Source organism: Lycorma delicatula, chromosome 7 (assembly GCF_047948215.1).
Source record: "Lycorma delicatula isolate Av1 chromosome 7, ASM4794821v1, whole genome shotgun sequence".
Lineage (NCBI taxonomy): Eukaryota > Metazoa > Arthropoda > Insecta > Hemiptera > Fulgoridae > Lycorma > Lycorma delicatula.
In genome coordinates, this window is record NC_134461.1 from 131,126,462 (window position 1) to 131,149,981 (window position 23,520).

At 32.1% G+C, this 23,520-nt stretch overlaps 1 protein-coding gene across 1 annotated transcript in view; it reads left to right on the forward strand.

The window, feature by feature from the left end:
- Nucleotides 1-23,520, forward strand: part of disp (RND transporter family member dispatched) — a 127,312-nt gene that overhangs the window by 99,316 nt on the left and 4,476 nt on the right. Inside the window, exons 14-18 of the mRNA XM_075371606.1 lie at nt 4,199-4,547; nt 6,465-6,808; nt 15,389-15,684; nt 18,264-18,502; nt 22,556-22,783. Of these exons, the coding sequence (XP_075227721.1) occupies nt 4,199-4,547; nt 6,465-6,808; nt 15,389-15,684; nt 18,264-18,502; nt 22,556-22,639 (1,312 nt within the window). The 3' untranslated portion in view covers nt 22,640-22,783. The remainder of the gene's footprint in view (nt 1-4,198; nt 4,548-6,464; nt 6,809-15,388; nt 15,685-18,263; nt 18,503-22,555; nt 22,784-23,520) is intronic.

Sequence of the window (23,520 nt, forward strand, 5' to 3'; positions counted from 1 at the left end):
GATCTGTCCCTATCTCATAAAGCATAGGAACTGAGAAATGTTTGCTATATCTGTTGACTCATCTGATTGTATAAAAAAAAATCACTTTAACTCACTTGCTGAATAATCTGATTGCAAACATCTGCTACCATGTCATCAATTTGCCTTGATATTGTGTCATTAAAAAGTGGAATTTTTTTCAATTTTTTTTGCTTCCACACTATTAAAACACTGACCATATCAATTGCAGCAGGCAATATGAAATTTTCTCTGGCTGTATAAGGTTTGGATATCTTAGGTACTCTTAATGCTACGAAATAAGATGCTTCAATTATACTTTTATTAATACGACTTGATTTACAAATAGAAGAATCTTTGTTAAGAAAACTACACCAGAGGTTGTTAAGAATAACAGAAGAGAATGGATTGGAGGAACAGTTTGGCTTCAGGAAAGGGAATGGAGCCAGAGATGCCATTGGGCTAGTAAGGATAGTTTGAGAGAGATATTTAAAAAAGAGAAGGAATGAGTCTGTGTTTCATAGATTTAGAGCAGTGACTCTCAACCTTTTTAGCTCCACAATCCCCAGAAAGCTAAAAGAATATATAATGATTATTTCATGACCCTCCAACCTCTCCCCAGTGAAAGCTAGTTAAAACTATTCAGCTTCATTGATAGCGACGGTTATGGACATGCATGTATGAATTGTACAAACATGAGTAATTTACAGATTCGAACTTGATGTGTACAGTTCCTTGTAATTTGGACTGTTTGCTTAATATTCACTGTGAGAGTATCATGTATTTTTCTATAGTGCTTTAAAACTATCTAAATTTGTTCATTGTTTAAAAATGACCTAAAAAGTATACTGTTTCATTATTGTCTTTTAGTGATGTAGACTATTAAACTTATTGTTCTGTGTTCTGCACATTTTCTTGTACCAGTTTTCTTTGGAATTGAAATCACTAAGGTTTTCACAGTTTTCAGGCGATTCTCACATACTGTATATCTTGTTAGACAGTTCAACTGTTTCTTCTACTTTTCCTCCTTTAACCATATATGTTAAATTCAATGGGACGTACATCTACTGTAGTTGATTTTGTATTCTTCATTTCTTTAATTGCTTTCTGTACTTCACATTTTAATATTGATGTTCCATTATCCTATTCAGCTATATCCCTTTCCTTTTCTATGTTTAGTTCCTCAGGTTTCTCTCTTGTCATGTACAGGTCCTTGACGTATTCTTTCCATCTTTCTCTAACTCATTTCTCCTCATGTAGCACTCCCATTTTACCATCCTATCCCTAATTTCTCTCAGTTTATCATTCGCTTTCCATTTACCCCTTCTAATGCTCTTCACTTTCCTGAACATCAAATCAGGGTTCTTCTCTAGATCCTTAATGTCATTGCATTATTCCTTAAATCATTGTTTAATTTGCGATACATCACTCTTTCATTTTCTCCTCTTATTCTTATACCTCTTTCTTTCTTCCATTTTCTTTAGCATTTCTGTTATTATCCGTGTTTTCTTGGCTCTATTCCCTCATAATATATACTTCTTCCTCTGCTCTTTTAATTATGGTTTTTGAACAATGTGTTGTTGGTTATAAATAATTTTTTCTCTTGGCAAAATTCAGCTAATCTGTTCCCACTTTCATTCCTTATCCCTGAGCCAAATAACATTCTACACTGCGATAGACATTCAATGCTACTACTGAAATCAAACTAGTCACTTAAAAATTGTAATACTTTGTTTCACTTTTAAAACATTTAATAAATAATCTCCATGATATATCCATTTTTCTATTCCATAATGCAACATGAAACACAGAATTTCATTATTGACCTGGTGAAACACCCTTTCTTTTTCCTGTTTATCCTCCAGTAATTATTGTTCAGATAATACTTCACAGGATGAATGAAGATGATATGTATGAGTCTAAATGAAGTGTTGTCTTGTACAGTCTCAGTTCAACCATTCCTGAGATGTGTGGTTAATTGAAACCCAACCACCAAAGACCACCAGTATCTATGATCTAATATTTAAATTCATGTAAAAATAATTGATTTTCCTAGGACATGAATGCTGGAACTCTCGACTTCCAAATCAGCTGATTAGGGAAGACGCGTTCACCACTAGAACAACCCGGTGGGTGTGGGTTTTAGTGAAACACCCTAGAAAGAAATTTCCCAATAGTGTCCAAGCTAATAAAATACTGACTGATCTAATACCAGTTTCTTCAGAGAAGCATCCATTGAGGAACTATTTTTAAGAAAAAACCAGTGTGGTTTAATTCAGTATTGACTTTCTGATATGAAACTAATTTAAATTAAACTTTATTCTGTTGTGCACTTATCTGTTGTTTTACATTACAAACAATAATGATACTGTCTGTATACTTTTCAGGTAATTTGTAAACAATGAATTTATTTTGATAGTTTTAAAGCTCTATGGAGAAATACCTTATTTCAAATTAAATAGAAAATGTTAAACATGAATTTGGTTTTTTTTATTTATACAGGATAAACAACTTAAAAGTGAACCGCTACAGACTAAACATATTTGTCTTGTAACATTTTATGAATGAAATTAAAAAATAAAAACTTAAATTAAATTTTATATTTACATTAGCAAAGGTTTATATTTACCATATTTTTACAAAAGATATTCAAAGTGAATGCCCTGCACCTTTTGAGCTCAAGTGATCATACTGTGTCATCTAATGCAAAACATTATTGTCAGTGCTGTTGATTTGTTGTTGAATTTTCACTTTCAGTTCATAGAGAGTACGGGGATTTGATTCACAGACTTATCTTTTAAGTAGTCCTGAAGGAAAAACCCACATTAATGTGTGCCAGTGAGTCATTTTGATGTTGGAAGAACTTGTTGTTTCTTGTTGGAAGAACTGTATTCTTTCTTCATGGTCTGTTAACTGAGTATAGAATTCTAAAATTAAACTGTAGATTTTTGTACTGATAGTCTGATGAAAAAAAATATTGGCTCCCACTGTACAATTACCAGAAACAGCACATAGTAAACCGATTTTCTCATTGTGAAGTAGACTCTCAAACATCCAGTGAGGCTTTTCAGACACACTTGGTGTTGTGTGAATTAACATGCCCACATAAATGGAGCTCTGCCTTGTCTGACAAGAAATACAGCATTGGGTCTCTCTCCATCAACAATGTTTTTGAGGAGCAGTTGCAATGATTAAGACTTTGGTTAGTTTATTCTCTTAAATTGATTCTTAAATTGCACAAGAGAATTTATTCTCTTAAATTGCACAGTTATTACATGTTGCAGTTCCAAATTTAAATTGTGAAGAATCATTTTGGTATTTTACACCACTTTGTTGCGATAACTTACTTAAATATTTTTTTCAGACCGTCAAAATTTCTTTGAATATCATGTTTGGCCTCGGAAGTCTCAATGGAAGGTGATTACTTTTATCATTTTGTATTTGAAACCAACTCCATTGTACACCATCTTTACCAAATCATGTATGCTACTCTTTGCAGGATACTGGCATTAAGGAATTTTTCCACAGATATTTGACAGGATTCTTGAAAGGATGCAAAACACATAAGCTCTCTGTAAAGTAACCCTATCCTCAATTCAATAAGGCATTTTAGAAACACTGTAAAGAATGAACATTTTCTGCACTGAGGCATGAATAGTTTATAACTGACAATAGCAGACAAAAATAGTAAAATATCCAACCAATATTGGCACTAGTAGTAGTAGAAAAAGTGACACTAAAATAACTGCAGTTTGAGCTGGTTTGGTTTGATTTTAAGAGTGAGCAACCCATATATATATATATATATACACATACACATACCCACACACACACACACACACACACACACACACACACATACAGAATATATATATATATACAAAAATTGTTATCAGCTCAATTACATCAACCGAGTGCTTAGGATTCAGGTCCCTGATAAGGTTTAATTTCTTCACTGTCACAGTTGACGATAGGGTAATTAACCTAATGCATTAACAGACAACAAATTACTGAACAAAAAGGTAAGTTTCTTTTAAAGAAATAAATTAAATTTTTTGGTTTATAAGAAATTATTTAATTTAAAGAAAAGAATTCTTGTGATTTCCTTATGTATATATTTTTCTAACATATGAATTTTTTATGAATAAATATGATAAATATTAGTTAAATAATTTTTTTTTCTGTTTTTGTTTGTTAACAGGGCACAACCATTTTATCAGAAAACATCTGGTCCATTGTTACCAAATTGTTTTATTGAATCATTTGTTGATTGGATGAATCGTAAATGTACTGATCCGATCGATCATATAAGTCGATCACCGTGTTGTGAAACTGCTAAATTCCCATTTTCTCGTCGTGTATTCAACCAGTGTGTTATACAGGCTATTGATTCATTATATCATACTCCAGCTGAAATATTTATACCTGGTGTTGCAGGACCAAAATTTGAAAGATCAAAAAATCCCCGTATTAAAGCTCTTGTTGTTGAATATGATAGTAATTTCCCGCACTCGACGTCATTTGTAGCCATGGATTCATTTTTTAGACAGGTATTTTTTTTTAATTTTCTTTATTGTTGCTATGTCATTATACTGCTTAAAAGTTGCAAAATCAGCCAAACTGTAAGTTAACTAAAGGAGAACTTCTACACTTAGTTTGCCTGTTGTAAAATCTACACGGTAATGTACATAATAGTATGCAGAATTGCAAGACTCATTTTACAATTTGAATTAAGTTTGAATAAAATTAATAGTAAAAAGAAATAATGTTAAATTTAAAAATTTTTACTAATCACTCAAGTGAAAAATGCAGCCCAATGAACTATTGCCTGTAATTCTTTAATCAATTTTTTTCCAAAATTTCCATTGTAACCACTGTAATGAGTAAAATTATATAATTAATAATATCATTATTAATATTTTAATAATAATTAATATTATTATGAATGAATTATATATAAATTATTCTGTTTAAATTAACAATCGTTGTTTTTTTTTAACTCTTAAGTTAAGAAGAATTACACCCTGTAAGAGGAATTGAGGAATATCCCAAATTGGATGGCCAAGACTATCTATATGAGGCTTAAGCCACAGTGCCACCAAAACACTTTTAAAAACTTTTATTTGTCAAACCTCTCAGACAAGCAGTCAGTGTCTCTTAATTTGCACTTCTCAAATTAATTTTACACTGCCCAGGAAAACGCTGTTCCCTACACAGCATAGGGAAGGACCTACCAAGCTTCTTCATAACAATCTGGTAGGCCCTCCCCCACAGGTTATACTCCAGCTCATTAAGCAGCTTGTGCCATGCCTCTGCCTTTGCTATTTTGCTTTTTTGATTGCAGCTTTAAGCCCCTTTTTTGCCATACAGTACCTCTCTGCGTAGGACTCAGTTGAGCCACCTTGCCTTCTCCTGGCTCTTAAGAGGTGTTTCCTTAGGCACTTCTTAGCAGCTTTCAGGGCTTCAATATCCTCCATTCACCAATATACACCCTTTCTTAGCTGCACTCCCTGAGGGAGGTCTGTCCGCCTCTCCCTGGTGGACCAGACTGGAGTCCATAATTTAACCTGAGTCTGGGATTTGAACTAAGTTGAGTTCACTAAGGGAACTAGGACTAAATTTTCGTTGTTGCGATCAACATGTTTGGTGGTATGTTATGTTCTTTTGCCTCGAATTACTAGATATTCATGGAATTGGCTCATAATAAGTAGAACTAGGCACAGGGTTCACACTTCCGCAAGCTGGGTTAGCTAGTTCAGAGGGATACGATGTAGGACATTCAAGATGTCCGGACGAGGCCTACAGCAAAGACAATGAGCTGAGTTATTAAATCACTGATGCAAATGTCTACCAAGGCATTTACATCGGTGGCATCCCAACAAGGCCAGGCTTATTATTACTTATTATTATTATTATGAAATGTAAAAAGTCAGAGGATGATAGACGTCTCCCATTAAAGCCCCACAGGGCAAGAAATGGAGTGGTGGTGTGGCGACCGGAATGTCACTAGGCGCATGTCTTCCCGTACAGGGTTGGGATGCACTCCCTTAGGTCTGCCTCTGTAGCAGGCATCCTCAAGCATTCTACCATACTTAAAAACAACATTTAAAAAACTTTTCAATAAAGAGTAGTTTCTTTCATAAATTATCTATTTTTTATTGTATTTATTATGGTTAATTTTTTTTTATAAAAAGGAAGCTTTACTACTATTATTCATTGCTGAAGTCATTATTATTATATTGACACAGATATTCTCACTATTCAGAAATATTAATTCCAACATGATTAATTTAAAAATGATTTTATTATTTCAGCTCCAGCAGTTACAGTAAGTCAGCCTCGCTTTTCCATATACTTTTTTACAAAATGTTAAATGTAGACCAATTTTTAATGTTATATAAATTGTCAAAGAAATATAAATTGTTTAATTTTTAATTTTGAATGTTGATTTTTTTCTATTATTTCAGGTTGAAGCATGGACCAAAGAAGAAATGCAAAAAGCACCCTCTGGAATGCGGAATGGTTGGTTTGTGAGCCAGCTAGCGTTTTATGATTTACAGAAAACACTCGCTAAAGATACTGTGTCAGCAATTATTGTTTCTATGATGGTATCATTAACAGTGCTGATGTTGGTAACTTTGAATGTATTAATCAGTTTATATACGATTATTAATATATCATCAATAATCTTTGTTACTGTTGCAATACTTGTGCTTATCGGTTGGAAACTTAATGTGCTTGAATCAATTGCGATATGCATTGCAATTGGCCTTGCTGTTGACTTCAGTTTACACTATGCTGTTAATTATAGGTGAGTGTTAAATGTATTAGTTTTGTAATCATTGTACATTTTTTTCATTAATTACTTGTTTTGTGTTTATAGTGGAGATTTTTTATCGTATTTAACATTTACCCTTAAAACGTTAGATATTTATACACATTAAAAATACTTAGTAATTTCTTTTGTAGTTAAAAATAATCAGCAATTATTTGAAAATTTTTGTATTTTAATGTGTCCTTTGTTAAGAATTAGAATAAGAATTTATAATCTTGTTAAGGTGACAGCAGTTAAAAGCATTAGTTTTCTTACTAACCACTAGGGCGTTCTTCCTCTTCATTCGATTTGTTCAGTTGGCTTTCTCCACCCATTACGGCAACATGTCACGTCAATTTATTTATATATAACAATTCCTTAACATGTTCAGTTATTACAATCATGTTGTGTTTTAATTCAAACCAAATGCAATCTCATCTATAAGTATACATTTGTAATTTATCTAAACACTTTAACAGCTATCATCACACAATATAATGTATTTATTGAAGTTAATAAATACGGTTACAATTCAATAATTATTTACTATGTCAAATACCATTAATAATTGCAATCCTTGAATGATTCATGGAAGGTTGTTAATCACTATTTTCTGGAAAATTAGAATTACCTAAAACTAGATAGAGTTCAAGAAAAATTTTATTGCCGGTCTGCCTTTTTACAAAAAAATCATACAGTATCAGACTTTGTAAGTTTTAGAAGAGCCAAGGAGGAGATTCTAATAGTCTACACAACTTTATAATAACATCCCAACCAGAACATGTCCAATAAACTTGATGGCCCTGGGTTTTGGCTACTTTCAGAAGCGCTACACCTTTCGACACATCTCACTGCCATTGTTAATTTTCTACAGTTGGAGTAAACATGGGTACTAACTTTTCGTCAGCTTTTTAATAAAGTAAAAAAGAATGTTCTTGAAGAATAATGTGTTCAAATTAAATTTTATTTCAAACTCATACAATATTTCCAGAAAATTTAACATGCATCTCATTTCTGCAAAATTCCCTGCTGCATTTCTGACAGATGATCAGAAAGAGTCATGTCAACATTAGTCAAGACTGTTTTGAGCATTCCTTTGGTGATGAAAAACTTTTTGAAAACAGGAGATGAGATTTGGGTTTGTTATTGCAATATGGAAACTGAGATACAGTTGTCACATTGGATTAAGAAAGGATTACCTGGACGAAAAGAGCCTTGTATGTCGATCAATCATGAAAGTGATGATAGTTTTTTGAGTAAAAAGGCTTGATCGATTATGAATTCATTCCACATGGTCAGACTGTAAACTTCAATGTGAAAGTTTTATAGTGTTTGAGGGATTCTGTTACAGAAAGAGGCCTGAGCTGTAGGAAAACCATAAGAGTTTGTTACATTATAACAATACACCAGTTCATGCATCACTTCTTGTCTGTCATTATCTGCCAAAACATGAGATGACCGTGTTAATCTTATCTGGTAAAACAGGTGTTTTTCCAAATTAATTGAAATATAGTAAAACTGTTCCAGATTTTAAAAGAAAGGTTCTTTAGAATTGAGCAATTATTGTCCCATATCAAATTTGTCTTCATTTTATAAAATTTTTGAAAGAGCAGCAATTTTATGGATTATTGGTCAATTTGAGGATAATAAACTACTGCCTGATAGCTGGTTTGGATTTTGTAAAAATTTACCATTGAAGCTATCAATGAATTGATTTTGCATTGTTGGTACACTGGATAAGTCTTGGTGGACCGTAGGTGAATTCTGTGATCTAACCAAGGCTTTTGATTGTGTGACTCATTCTCTTCTAAATCAGAATAGAATGATTCTGGACTCAACTTTGACTGCTGAACTCAAACCTTATGGAGTGCAGGGATGGTTGAAGTCGTGTCTGGAAGTTAGAATGCAATTAATAGTTGTTGGTTCAATTAATTGTTCAAGCAAGTTTAACATTTATGGAATACCACAGGTATCAATTTTAGGAACTTTCTCTTCCTTGTTTATATTAATGACCTGCTTTATTCATTTCTGAAGGCTCAGCTGATTAATTTTGCTGATGATACACAGTTTTTATAACTGGGCCAACGAATTAAGATGTGGTTGAATATTTAAGTATTGTTCTAAAGTCATGAAGAATCGGTTAACTGCAATAGTTAGATGATTTTTGTTTTTTTTTGTCTTCAGTCATTTGACTGGTTTGATGCAGCTCTCCAAGATTCCCTATCTAGTGCTAGTCGTTTCATTTCAGTATACCCTCTACATCCTACATCCCTAACAATTTTTTTTACATAGTCCAAACGTGGCCTGCCTACACAATTTTTCCCTTCTACCTGTCCTTCCAATATTAAAGCGACTATTCCTGGTTGCCTTAGTATGTGGCCTATAAGTCTGTCTCTTCTTTTAACTATATTTTTCCAAATGCTTCTTTCTTCATCTATTTGCTGCAATACCTCTTCATTTGTCACTTTATCCACCCATCTGATTTTTAACATTTTCCTATAGCACCGCATTTCAAAAGCTTCTAATCTTTTCTTCTCAGATACTCCGATCGTCCAAGTTTCACTTCCATATAAAGCGACACTCCAAACATACATTTTCAAATATCTTTTCCTGACATTTAAATTAATTTTTGATGTAAACAAATTATATTTCTTACTGAAGGCTCGTTTAGCTTGTGCTATTCGGCATTTTATATTGCTCCTGCTTCGTCCTTCTTTAGTAATTCTACTTCCCAAATAACAAAATTCTTCTACCTCCATAATCTTTTCTTCTCCTATTTTCACATTCAGCGGTCCATCTTTGTTATTTCTACTACATTTCATTACTTTTGTTTTGTTCTTGTTTATTTTCATGCGATAGTTCTTGCGTAGGACTTCATCTATGCCGTTCATTGTTTCTTCTGAATCCTTTTTACTCTCGGCTAGAATTACTATATCATCAGCAAATCGTAGCATCTTTATCTTTTCACCTTGTACTGTTACTCCGAATCTAAATTGTTCTTTAACATCATTAACTCCTAGTTCCATGTAAAGATTAAAAAGTAACGGAGATAGGGAACATCCTTGTCGGACTCCCTTTCTTATTACGGCTTCTTTCTTATGTTCTTGGTTCTTATTCTTGTTCTTGGTTTCTTATGTTCTTCTTATGTTCTTGGTTCCTGTACATGTTAGCAATTGTTCTTCTATCTCTGTATTTGAAGCCTAATTTTTTTAAAATGCTGAACATTTTATTCCAGTCTACGTTATCGAATGCCTTTTCTAGGTCTATAAACGCCAAGTTGTTGGTTTGTTTTTCTGTAATCTTCCTTCTACTATTAATCTGAGGCCTAAAAATGCTTCCCTTGTCCCTATACTTTTCCTGAAACCAAATTGGTTTTCTCCTAACATTAGATGATTTTTTTTTTTTTTTGTCTTCAGTCATTTGACTGGTTTGATGCAGCTCTCCAAGATTCCCTATCTAGTGCTAGTCGTTTCATATCAGTATACCCTCTACATCCTACATCCCTAACAATTTGTTTTACATACTCCAAACGTGGCCTGCCTACACAATTTTTCCCTTCTACCTGTCCTTCCAATATTAAAGCGACTATTCCAGGATGCCTCAGTATGTGGCCTATAAGTCTGTCTCTTCTTTTAACTATATTTTTCCAAATGCTTCTTTCTTCATCTATTTGCCGCAATACCTCTTCATTTGTCACTTTATCCACCCATATGATTTTTAACATTCTCCTATAGCACCACATTTCAAAAGCTTCTAATCTTTTCTTCTCAGATACTCCGATTGTCCAAGTTTCACTTCCATATAAAGCGACACTCCAAACATACACTTTCAAAAATCTTTTCCTGACATTTAAATTAATTTTTGATGTAAACAAATTATATTTCTTACTGAAGGCTCGTTTAGCTTGTGCTATTCGGCATTTTATATCGCTCCTGCTTCGTTCATCTTTAGTAATTTTACTTCCCAAATAACAAAATTCTTCTACCTCCATAATCTTTTCTCCTCCTATTTTCACATTCAGCGGTCCATCTTTGTTATTTCTACTACATTTCATTACTTTTGTTTTGTTTTTGTTTATTTTCATGCGATAGTTCTTGCGTAGGACTTCATCTATGCCGTTCATTGTTTCTTCTAAATCCTTTTTACTCTCGGCTAGAATTACTATATCATCACCAAATCGTAGCATCTTTATCTTTTCACCTTGTACTGTTACTCCGAATCTAAATTGTTCTTTAACATCATTTACTGCTAGTTCCATGTAAAGATTAAAAAGTAACGGAGATAGGGAACATCCTTGTCGGACTCCCTTTCTTATTAGGGCTTCTTTCTTATGTTCTTCAATTGTTATTGTTGCTGTTTGGTTCCTGTACATGTTAGCAATTGTTCTTCTATCTTTGTATTTGAACCCTAATTTTTTTAAAATGCTGAACATTTTATTCCAGTCTACGTTATCGAAAGCCTTTTCTAGGTCTATAAACGCCAAGTATGTTGGTTTGTTTTTCTTTAATCTTCCTTCTACTATTAATCTGAGGCCTAAAATTGCTTCCCTTGTCCCTATACTTTTCCTGAAACCAAATTGGTCTTCTCCTAACACTTCTTCCACTCTCCTCTCAATTCTTCTGTATAAAATTCTAGTTAAGATTTTTGATGCATGACTAGTTAAACTAATTGTTCTGTATTCTTCACATTTATCTGCCCCTGCTTTCTTTGGTATCATAACTATAACACTTTTTTTGAAGTCTGATGGAAATTCCCCTTTTTCATAAATATTACACACCAGTTTGTATAATCTATCAATCGCTTCCTCACCTGCACTGCGCAGTAATTCTACAGGTATTCCGTCTATTCCAGGAGCCTTTCTGCCATTTAAATCTTTTAATGCTCTCATAAATTCAGATCTCAGTATTGTTTCTCCCATTTCATCCTCCTCAACTTCCTCTTCTTCCTCTATAACACCATTTTCTAATTCATTTCCTCCGTATAACTCTTCAATATATTCCACCCATCTATCGACTTTACGTTTCGTATTATATATTGGTGTACCATCTTTGTTTAACACATTATTAGATTTTAATTTATGTACCCCAAAATTTTCCTTAACTTTCCTGTATGCTCCGTCTATTTTACCAATGTTCATTTCTCTTTCCACTTCTGAACACTTTTCTTTAATCCACTCTTCTTTCACCAGTTTGCACTTCCTGTTTATAGCATTTCTTAATTTCCGATAGTTCCTTTTACTTTCTTCATCACTAGCATTCTTATATTTTCTACGTTCATCCATCAGCTGCAATATATCGTCTGAAACCCAAGGTTTTCTACCGGTTCTCTTTATTCCGCCTAAGTTTGCTTCTGCTGATTTAAGAATTTCCTTTTTAACATTCTCCCATTCTTCTTCTACATTTTCTACCTTATCTTTTTTACTCAGACCTCTTGCGATGTCCTCCTCAAAAAACTTCTTTACCTCCTCTTCCTCAAGCTTCTCTAAATTCCACCGATTCATCTGACACCTTTTCTTCAGGTTTTTAAACCCCAATCTACATTTCATTATCACCAAATTATGGTCGCTATCAATGTCTGCTCCAGGGTAAGTTTTGCAGTCAACGAGTTGATTTCTAAATCTTTGCTTAACCATGATATAATCTATCTGATACCTTGCAGTATCGCCTGGCTTTTTCCAAGTTTATATTCTTCTATTATGATTTTTAAATTGGGTGTTGGCAATTACTAAATTATACTTCGTGCAAAATTCTATAAGTCGGTCCCCTCTTTCATTCCTTTTGCCCAGCCCGTATTCACCCACTATATTTCCTTCCTTGCCTTTTCCAATGCTTGCATTCCAATCTCCAACTATTATTAAATTTTCATCTCCTTTTACGTGTTTAATTGCTTCATCAATCTCTTCGTATACACACTCTACCTCATCATCATCATGGGCGCTTGTAGGCATATAGACGTTAACAATCGTTGTCGGTTTAGGTTTTGATTTTATCCTTATTACAATGATTCTATCGCTATGCGTTTTGAAATACTCCACTCTCCTCCCTATCTTCTTGTTCATCACGAAACCTACTCCTGCCTGCCCATTATTTGACGCTGAGTTAATTACTCTAAAATCACCTGACCAAAAGTCGCCTTCCTCTTCCCACCGAACCTCACTAATTCCTACTATATCCACATTTGTCCTACCCATTTCCCTTTTTAAATTTTCTAGCCTACCAACCTTTTTCAAGCTTCTAAAATTCCACGCTCCGACTCGTAGAATGTTATTTTTTAATTTTCTGGTGACCCCTTCCTTAGTAGTCCCCACCCGGAGATCCGAACGGGGGACTATTTTACCTCCGGAATATTTTACCAAGGAAGGCGCCTCCATTAATGCTATGTGAAAATGCAGAGAGCCACATTTTCTTGGAAAAAAAGCAGCTGTAGTTTTCCATTGCTTTCAGCTGCGCAGTACTCAGAGGACTGAGTGATGTTGATACGGCCGTTTAAGTCGTCCTGACTCACGCCCCTAACAACTACTGAAAGAGCTGCTGCCCTCTTTCAGGAATCATTCCTTAGTCTGGCTCTCAACAGATACCTCTCCGATATGGTTGCACCTTCGGTCCAGCTACTCTGTATCCCTGAGCACTCAAGCCCCCTCACCAACAGCAAGGTCTCATGATTCATAGAGGAGGATTAGATGATTAACTTAAACAAATTTAATAAATTTTCACTTAAGTTATAATGTTGTATGGAGTCTTTCTGGATTCTCACTAGCCCAGTAAATCTCTATTTGGTAATAGAAATCTCTTCCTCACTATTGTTGTGATGAAGTTCTTCACTATTGTCTGATGTGGAAGTATAACCCAACTTAAAGAGATTGAATAAGGCATATTTTGTAATTTTATCTTTATCCCATTATTTGATTATTAGTTCCTTATTAATGGTATATTTTGGTTATGTATGCTTGCTGTTGACTTTTGGAGGGATTTTTTGGGGTTCATCCATGAACAGTCAGAAAGTATCCAGAAGGCAAAAAAAAAAATTTGTGTCACTAACAGTCTCCTGCATTAATGCTGACATTAATGCAAGTCCATCTCTTTAGATATTTAAACATTTCCTAATATTTATTTACGTATCATAATTATATTTTGTAAGTCTTAATCCATTATCTGAAAATTACAATACCAATTGTGGATATAAATTTTCTTTTCCACTGCACACAACTACTTCTTTTGAAAAATGCCCACTATTCTGATGTAAAATGTGATGATGAGCTTCCTCTAAGTGTCAGAAAAGCTGATTCTATAAACAATTTCAAGAAGCACCTGTTGAAATTTTTTCAGGAGACATGCTATATACAATTAATGAATTTTTAATTGACAACAACAATTACAGTTGTACTTAATATGTGTCTCAATTCAATTCAATTTATTTTTTGCTATTATAGAATACATTTTATTGTTTTCATATTTTTTAATAAAGAAAGAACAAATGATACTTAAATCTAAAAAGAATATTTTTATCTTAAATATTTAGTCATTGCCAGGAAAACATAACCTTGACCATTAGCAGCAAGTAACAGATAAAGAAAATAGAAGCAAAATGTATGAGGTGATTTATTAATGTTTCAGTGCTTAATGATTTAAGGTGAGATTAACCGCTTCGACTGAAAATTTATTTGAGAAAATGCATTAATTGATTAAAAAACAAATATTTCCAGACACAATTCATTTATCTATTTTCATACTCATTAATTAGTAAAAAAATTATTTGAAACCACATTTATTCATTTGTTAAAGGATGTAGAATAATTATTTTTTGCATACTGTTAAATCTGTATGAAAAACAGCAAAATTGGCATATGGAGAAATATTAATAATAAAGAATCTTTTTCATTTATATGTATTATTAGATTTATATTATTTAATAGAATTTAAATATTTGATTCTTATGTATAATTGCAGTCAAAACTGAGTTCATCAAAAAGTTTATTACTTGGGTAATGTCATCTATGTAGTTAAATTTTTTGTGTTAATTACTAATAGAAAGTTTATTGGATTCAATGTTCTGTGCTGTGACTGGTGATCTTGTGTTATACTGATGAGGTACATGGTGTTTCATCGTCTTTATCCGTGAAAATATTATTGTATTTTGAATATTTTTTGTTTGTGTTTTATTTTATTGTTATTGTATGTATTTTATTTTATATATTGTATTTCAATTTTGTATATGCTTGAGATATGCGCCTACCATCTTTTGGGACATAAGGCATTATGTGACAAAAATCAAATAAATAAATGTATTTTTGCTTATCAGCATGCTAAAGTTCAGGTTGTAGCTGTATAAGTGGCACTTCTCTCTATTCACTACACAGGTAGAGTTTATATTGAACACCATTATTCTCAAAGAGTACAGCTCTGACTACCTCTTCAGGTGCTTTACTTATTCCACAGTCATAAAAAAAAAAAAGATGTAGAATTCCAAATATGCACTTTCTGTCAAGAAATAGTATTATTTTTACTGCTTTTACTCAGAAGATTAATATTTATGGCATTCAAGAAAATTTATTTGTGATTTGTTCTTTTTTTGGTGCAGATTGTGTCCAGATAATGAAAATAGAGAATCAGCTGTTTCATATTCACTTTCACTTATGGCTGGGCCTACAGCGATGGCAGCATTAACAACTGGTGCGGCCGGTGCTATGATGTTGCCATCAGCTATCCTCGCCTACATTCAGATCGGATTATTTTTAATAATTGTGATGGTCGTATCATGGTTTTATTCAACGTATTTTTTATTGTCATTACTGGCTACATTTGGTCCAGAACGTGGTTATGGACAGTTTTCGTACCCAGAATTTTGCAGTAAAAAGAATCGTGGACCACGTGCTGGTAAGAAACTTGTAATATATTGTATTATTAATCTCTTCAGAAATCATGAAAATATCTAGAAATTTCAATAATAGAAGATTTTAAATATAATTAAAACGTAATATGAGTGTTTAGCTATTTTTATGTAGTAAAAAAAAATTATAATAAGAATATGTTTAAAAAATTTATTATTCTTCTCATTAGCTACAATAAGTTTTCAGAATCCCAGTATTCTAATAATCACTTTTTTTTTTTTTTTTCTTTATTTGATGAATAGATTTATACCCGTGCCACATGTCATTCTGATCTAGAGTTTACCCAATTATTTTTATTTAAATATTTCAATCGCGCTTCTATTTTAACAATATGTTTGTGTTTTAATGCAAATAAGAGTAAGGAAAGACTAGGGAATCGTAGTTTTTTCTTGTAGTTAAAATGATTTCAGTTTGTTCAGAAAGGGTCTGACCTTATATTTTTTCCTGAGGAGTATTTGCAAAGTCGACATGTACTGCAATAACATTACTGCATATGTGTGATCTTTTCAAACATTACTGATAAAGAATGTCACAATTACAATATAAAGAATAACCTGTTAAACTGATCCAACAATTTATATTGTTTCGTGTTGTCAATTTGACAAAGGATACTGAGAGATTACGCATTCTAAAATTCTTACAAGTGCAATTCATTTACTCTTTACTATCTTATTCTTTACAAATGATTAAATTATTCATCACAAACAATAACTCTGATTTTATTATGAGATTTACAATAACTAATAAATCTTTTCAAAATGTACCAGCGATTATGGCAGTGAGATTATAATTACAAAACCAATAATAAACTTTATACAAGGATTATTTACATTTACTACTTAAAGAGGAAACTAACTTATACTTTTATCAGTTGATAAAAACACCTTGCCTCCTGCTCAAAGTAAATTACGAACCTTCTCATACTTTACTGCCGAAAGGAACACTGCTGCACTTTTGTTGGAATTTGAAGCGTACTTGTGACACACTCTTTGCTCATACGCTCAACTATTATCATGTACTGGTCCACAGCAGTATTTATATACCCTACTAGGCCTTATCCTACATTACAACAAGTGATCCATCCCCTTATTCATTTGAGCGTAATGGTTTCAAAACACCTATTATCCAAGCCTTCTACATTATTCTAGAAATTCTATTGTTCCTCTTTGTTGTTATTGTTTCTCGCTTTTTCTTTTTTCAGATTTATTTGCCAGTTTACCATTCCTTATTTTTTCTTTCTCTTATTATCATGCTTTTCATTACTAGAAATTTCTGTGTGGTTTACCGTATATACATGGAAAACAAATAATTGTATTTAATGGTTCAATTATATTAAAATTTCTTATGTGAAGACAGAGTATTCTGAACAATACTCCAATGTTATGCAGATCATTCTTATTCATGCCAGCAGCAATTCTCAAGACCCGTAAAAGTTGAAATGTACGGTTATAACCTAGAAGTCAAGGCTCTTTCTTCAAAATTGAAATCTTCGAACGTTCTTAAGTTGAAGAACGTAGGTGAAAATCAGTCAGTAATGTTAATTTTTTTTTACCATGATCTATATCATGAATATGCTTTAAAACATCAAAAACATTAATAAATGGTATTATCAAAAAGTTTTCATTATCTTCATTTTCTTCACTACAAAAGATTAGAACTGAAGAAATCTTGTCGCTGGAAAATCTAGGTGCCAACATTTGCCTTGCACATAGGCCAGAACATTAAAACTTATAATTTAATTCTGCAAGACGCCCAAGGATACCTGAAATACTCTTTAGGTAATAATGTCTTGTTATTCCCCAAGCTGAAAACAATATTTATTTTTTCATCATTTGAGAAGTGAGCAGACATTACAAAAAACAAGATGAGCAGCTAATATGATATTCCAAAACAAGATTGTGGAAGTATTTTTGAACAACTAAAAACACTGACCTAAATGTATCGATAAGGATCAGTTTTTGAATATTATAAGTAGAATCAAATATATTAAAAATCTTTTTTATTATCCAGGTATTCTTGTTCTGCTTAATGGTAATTATGTCTCTGAATGTAATCAATAAACTGTATCTTTTTCAGGGAAAACTGTTAATTACTCTCTCTATTTACATCTTTATACCTGTACACATTACTAATATTCTAAAACTAAAACTGTCCCTTTTTTAAAACTTTACCCTTTTTGTAATTATTTCTGTTTTAAATTGGCCTATTAAAGATAAAGAATTTTTTCTCGGTCTTGTATGTAATCGTGGATGACCCGCCAGTTCTTAATGTTATTTGAATACTAGTACACTATGACTCTAAGGTTCAAATTAGCAGTACTTTTTCAAGAATTGTCTAACAATACAAACTGCTGAGAACTTAAATTTGGTGTTTTTAGCTTATTGTAAGGCAATATAATCTTAAACAGTTTTATCTCTGGTAAAACCCATTTATTTTATATATTGTTTATAAATTTTAAGTTACGGAAGTATATCTTATGTACAGAAGTATACAGTTCACTATAATCTTTTTTATGTAATTCTGTAAAAATTAATAAATAAATCTTTGTAAATTCTTATTTAACAGGTGGAGGTTTAGATAGAAGTAATAAGACCATATATACTAATGTTCTATCTGAATCCACGTTATCTACATCATCTACTATGTGCGCATTACATATGTTAAATAATGAATCGCATGAATTAGATGCTCTCAATCGACAAACAAGGCATAGTCGACGATTAAGACGATCGGGGAGCCTTTGCCAAACTTCTGCATGTCATCCTCAACGTACTCCTCGTAAGGTTTCTCTTCCTGCAGATCAGGTAAAATATATTTTATATGACTCGGTGATCTGAATGTATTTAAAAAAAAACCGTGTCTGATAAATAAATTTTCAAGAAAATGATGATGAATGAGTGAATGTTTGGTGAATATTTTTGTATTTTTATACAAAAATTATATTTTTAACTACGAGCTCTACAAATTTTGTCTGAGAGCAGTTCCCTGCTGGAATGCATGCTTTTTATACAGGAAATTTTGCCTCCACAGAAATTATACTAGATCAGGATTGATTCATCGACCGGTTTTCTGTAGAATTTGTTTTTTCTAATTTTTCATTTACCAACTTTCTGAAATGTAGTGAGCAGTTAGTAAAAAGATCTCTCTAAGTAAAGTATATAGCCTCTGATCAAGATCTAAAAAATGTGTTTGACAGTAGCCTAATAAAAATTATTAATTTTTTTCTTGAATATAAATAGAATTAAGTTTTTGTTAATAAACAAAAGACTATGCTATGTAATAAAAATTTACCTAAATATAAGCTTAGGCCAAAAAAAATAAAAAAAGCAAAATAAGATATAGATTCTGTTGGTATTATCAAATGATTTATATTTTAATTAAATACCAACAGAGAAAATAATCTGATTAATTACTTGAAATCTGTGTCTAACTGTCTATGAGGGCTATTTGGAAAGTTCAGCCTGCCAAAGAAAACACAACATTTTTTCCATTGTAGTCACCTTGGAGTTTGATATATTTAGATCGAGTTTTCAATTTTTTAAAACCTTCAATATAATGCGATTTCTCCAACTCCGCAAAATAAAGTCATCTCAGCATTTACCTTGCATATGAAATGACAGCTAGCCTCTTCACCCAGCTAACCATTTCTTCAGATTTGGGAAGAGGAAGTAATTGTGGGAAACAGATCTGTCAAATATGGCACATGTAGAAGCACTTCTAAGCATAGGTTGTGGAGTTTTGCAGCAACAACTCAAGACGTCTGTGCAGGCACATTATCATGATGAAAAAGCACTTTCTTTTTGGCCAGATGTGGACATTTCACCTGAATACCACCCTTCAATCTGTCCAGTAGTGAAGTTTTTGGTCCTGTCATTTCCAAGCAGTCTATGAGCACCGCTCTATGAAAATCCCAAAAAACCGTAGACATGACTTTTCCTGCAAATGGAACTGGTTTTGCTTTCTTTACCTCATTATCACTTGCTTCCACCCACTGTTTAGTCTCTTGCATACAGTGGTGAGTCCATGTTTCTTCTACTGTTATAAAACTTTGAATAAACTCAACAGAATTGTATTTAAATAAATGTAAACATCCTTGAAAAATGTTCAGTCATGCTTTTTTGAATGACTGGCTAGCTTTTTCATACCAGAATATCTTGTAAAATATAATGGACAAGGTCTGACAAGTTGTTTACATTATCAGCAAGCTGATGCACTCTGCAATTATTTAATACAGCATTGTGGATTTTCTGATGATTTCATTGGTGATAGCTATTTTTGGATGTCCCAAGCATTTTTCCTCTTGAATGGATGTATGACTATATTTAAATTCAGCAGTCCACTTTTATTACCATCAAAATGAAGGGGAAGAATATTTTAACTCATTCCTTCTTGAATATTTCCTGAATGTATTTGTCAATGGGGACTGGCTTATCTTTACACACGTATTATTTATTGACTACATGTATCTCTTTTAAGTAATCATATTGCATAATATTTCTTACTTTACTTTATACTGATGCTGTTATTTTAAATATTTACTAAGTCCTAATTTAAATTAATACTGGCAATTAAGTACACCATTCTAAGTGTAAAGGCACTTGATGATTTTACACACTTTTTGACTCTTCTTGCACTGATATTCATTCAGTTTCTGTTCTCCTTTTATGAGTACTGTAAACTCTATTTTTTCTGGAAGGCTTTGCTTTAGTAGCTGATAGAATTTTTTTCTATATAATGACACTAATTTTTTGAATGCAGCCACATTGGTCTGTCAGCTTATGAAGGTGGAAATCCTGAATTATTTTTATGGTAAAATAATAGCGTTTTTCCAGTAATTGTTCAGCTAAATTTAACCAAAAATCAGTGAAGGCTGGGTATGTTTTGTTTTACTTTTACGAAGTAATCTATGAATCACACTGACATTATAAACTGACACATCAAATAAGTAAAAAATTTGTTTTTACTCTGCTGTATGACGCATGACAAGAAAAGCACACAGTTATTGTTTATCCACTCTGCAGATAGATTTGTTGTATTCTTTTATAACTTGTGGTTTTGTGGCTGTGAAGTTTTTCCTATTTTCCCTCTGAGGAATGACACATTGTAGGATTTTTTATACAAAGAAGACAACATCACAACATTTTTCTGTCTAACCATTTTAGGCACAACAAATTTGAGAAGAAAATATCAGTTCTTTTTTCAAATCTGTTTTTAAAATTTCCCTATATAAATTTAATCAGTTTGTTTTAACTGTACCCACTACATAAATGTTCAAATTTCATAATCCTAAAAATAAGATAGGGGAAGAATACCAATTATTCAAGTAGAAAATTCTGTCCTCATGTAGGACACCTCATAACATAAAAAACCACTTTTTCACTAACAGAAATTTCTTTACTTGATCTTTACCAGCATAAATTTTAAAATAATGACAGAATCCAGTTTTTGCACCATTTGTTTTGTAGATTTTTATCCTGTATCTGGCACATTTTTTGGGGATTGAATTGAATGTACAACCTTCAATACAATATGTATAAGACTTCCATACAAAAGCCTTGAGACTTTCATCCACTAAAACATTTTCACCAGTTAAAGTTTTTTTTTTAATTTGTTGGATAAATTTTCGATTACATGTCATACTTTTTGCAGTTTATCAAGATCATCTACAGTAGAAGAGAAATGAAGATACCTAAAAGAAATTATGAACTGGTCTCATGGTATTATTTCAGAATATATATATATATATAATGGATAATTTTCTTAGTCAAATAGTAATTAATAACTTATTCTATACTTATTTGGCCGTGGCATTAAAATTATCAACATGAAATACGCCACATATCACATGGGGTGTGACATTGATCCAGCCATTTGGGGAGTTTCACCCAGCAGCATTTACTTCATTTATGACATGAACCCAAAATGTTTCATCCAGAAATTCATTCATGAGGCATCTAATTATGAAAATTCATGGCCTTAACAATGCTAAATAATGGGATTTATACCTGGATTACCAGTAAACAGGATTTCAACTATGTTGGTTCTTATGATGTCATACCTATTTCCCTTCTGTGCCTACTTCAGGAGAAACTTCACTGTCATCACTATCACTACTACTACTACTAGTACTACAACTATCCCCATTACCATCAATATCACAGTCAGAATACACAAAACTTTCCTTGTAATTTGTACATAAAAAACTGTTCACTTACTCTTCAAAATAATCTTCAACTACACTAACTGCAAGAGATGATGCCATCATCATTACTCATAACCTCAAAATAAAACATGTTATATCGTTGACTGGATTATTCGTGGAACTACAATGTGAAATTATACATTCACCCTGAACCATGTAGATACAGCCCTGTCTCTTGAGAAAAAATTAAATTAATCCTTAAATCTTGAGACATCCACTTTCCTTTTTTGAACTTAACCACAAAAGATCTAGACCAGCATTTTCTGTCTGTTGCCAGGGATGGGTTAAAGTATAATTTAACTGTTTTTATGTGTCTTTCTGGATTAAATATTTTAAAACAAAGTCTTTATAACAGCTCAAAGTTAAATTTTATCCATTTTTCAGAAAATTTCAAAACCTTTTTTTTTTACTTGATTCCCACAATTTTTTGTTACTCAAGCGTCTTGATCTGTTGGTAAATCTGTTGGCACAGTGATCTATTCTGTGTGATATTCTTTGTGTCTGAAGATAAATCTGAATCTTCTGTGTGATGTTATATTTTAAATATGAGAGGAGAGATTTAATTTCTGTTCTATGCAAATGCTAAAAGAATTCAGTAACACCTTTTTCAACTTTTCATTAATATAAATTATTCTTTTATTTTTACTTCTTTTAGTCACCATCTGCCGCATCAGCTACAACAATAATACATGATGATGAATTTGAGATTATGGTACTACCAGGTAGTCATGTATCCTAGGCTTCATCGGGCCTTGCGGCCCATTTAATGGTTTAAAGTGCATTCTTCTGATAAATAATTTTTGAAATCTGTTTTCCACCGACTTTCAACTGATTTCAGTTACTGTTTATACAACTACCTTCATGTAGCTGTAATACAGATCAGGTGAGTTTTCAGTATTTATTATTAACATTAACAGTATATTTTCTGTAGAATAATATTTATGATATAGTTCAGGTCGAGTGATATTTTATTGACTAGGAATGTTGTAGATATTTCAGTCGAGCAACAGTTCAGATGGTTATAATTTATGTGGTTATTTGTACAATTCAATGATCAGTTCATATTTCAGTTTTAAAAATTTCAATATTGAGTGCAACTATTTAAAAATGTTTGGAGAAGAAATTGCTGCAATTATATTATAACTTATAACAAAAATTTCCTGTAAAATGAAGATCAGATGCCTGTGAAAGTCTGTGACAATTAATATTTTAAATTTTCATACCACACAGTGATTTGTAATTGAAAAGTTTATAATTTTTTAATCAAGAAATGAAGATCAGCAGGTAGTCAAACAATGACAGACAGTGTAAATGGATAGTAAAATAAATAATCCTCTTTGGTTTTGTTTGTTAAAAATATCAGCATGGCTATGTAAGTTGATAGAAAAATGGTCAGATGTTATACTTAGGTAGGCGTGTTCATCGCCAAACTAAATTTATCTAGTTTTTTTAAATTATGTAAAATACAGAGATAGTACATAAATTATTTTTGCTCTACCAAAATTTTAATTTGTTAATAACGTGATAAAAAATAATAGCACTTTTAATAAATATTAAAAATAATTAATAAATTTGTATCAAAAAAAACAAATACTCAACAAGGTAAGTTATTTTTAAAAA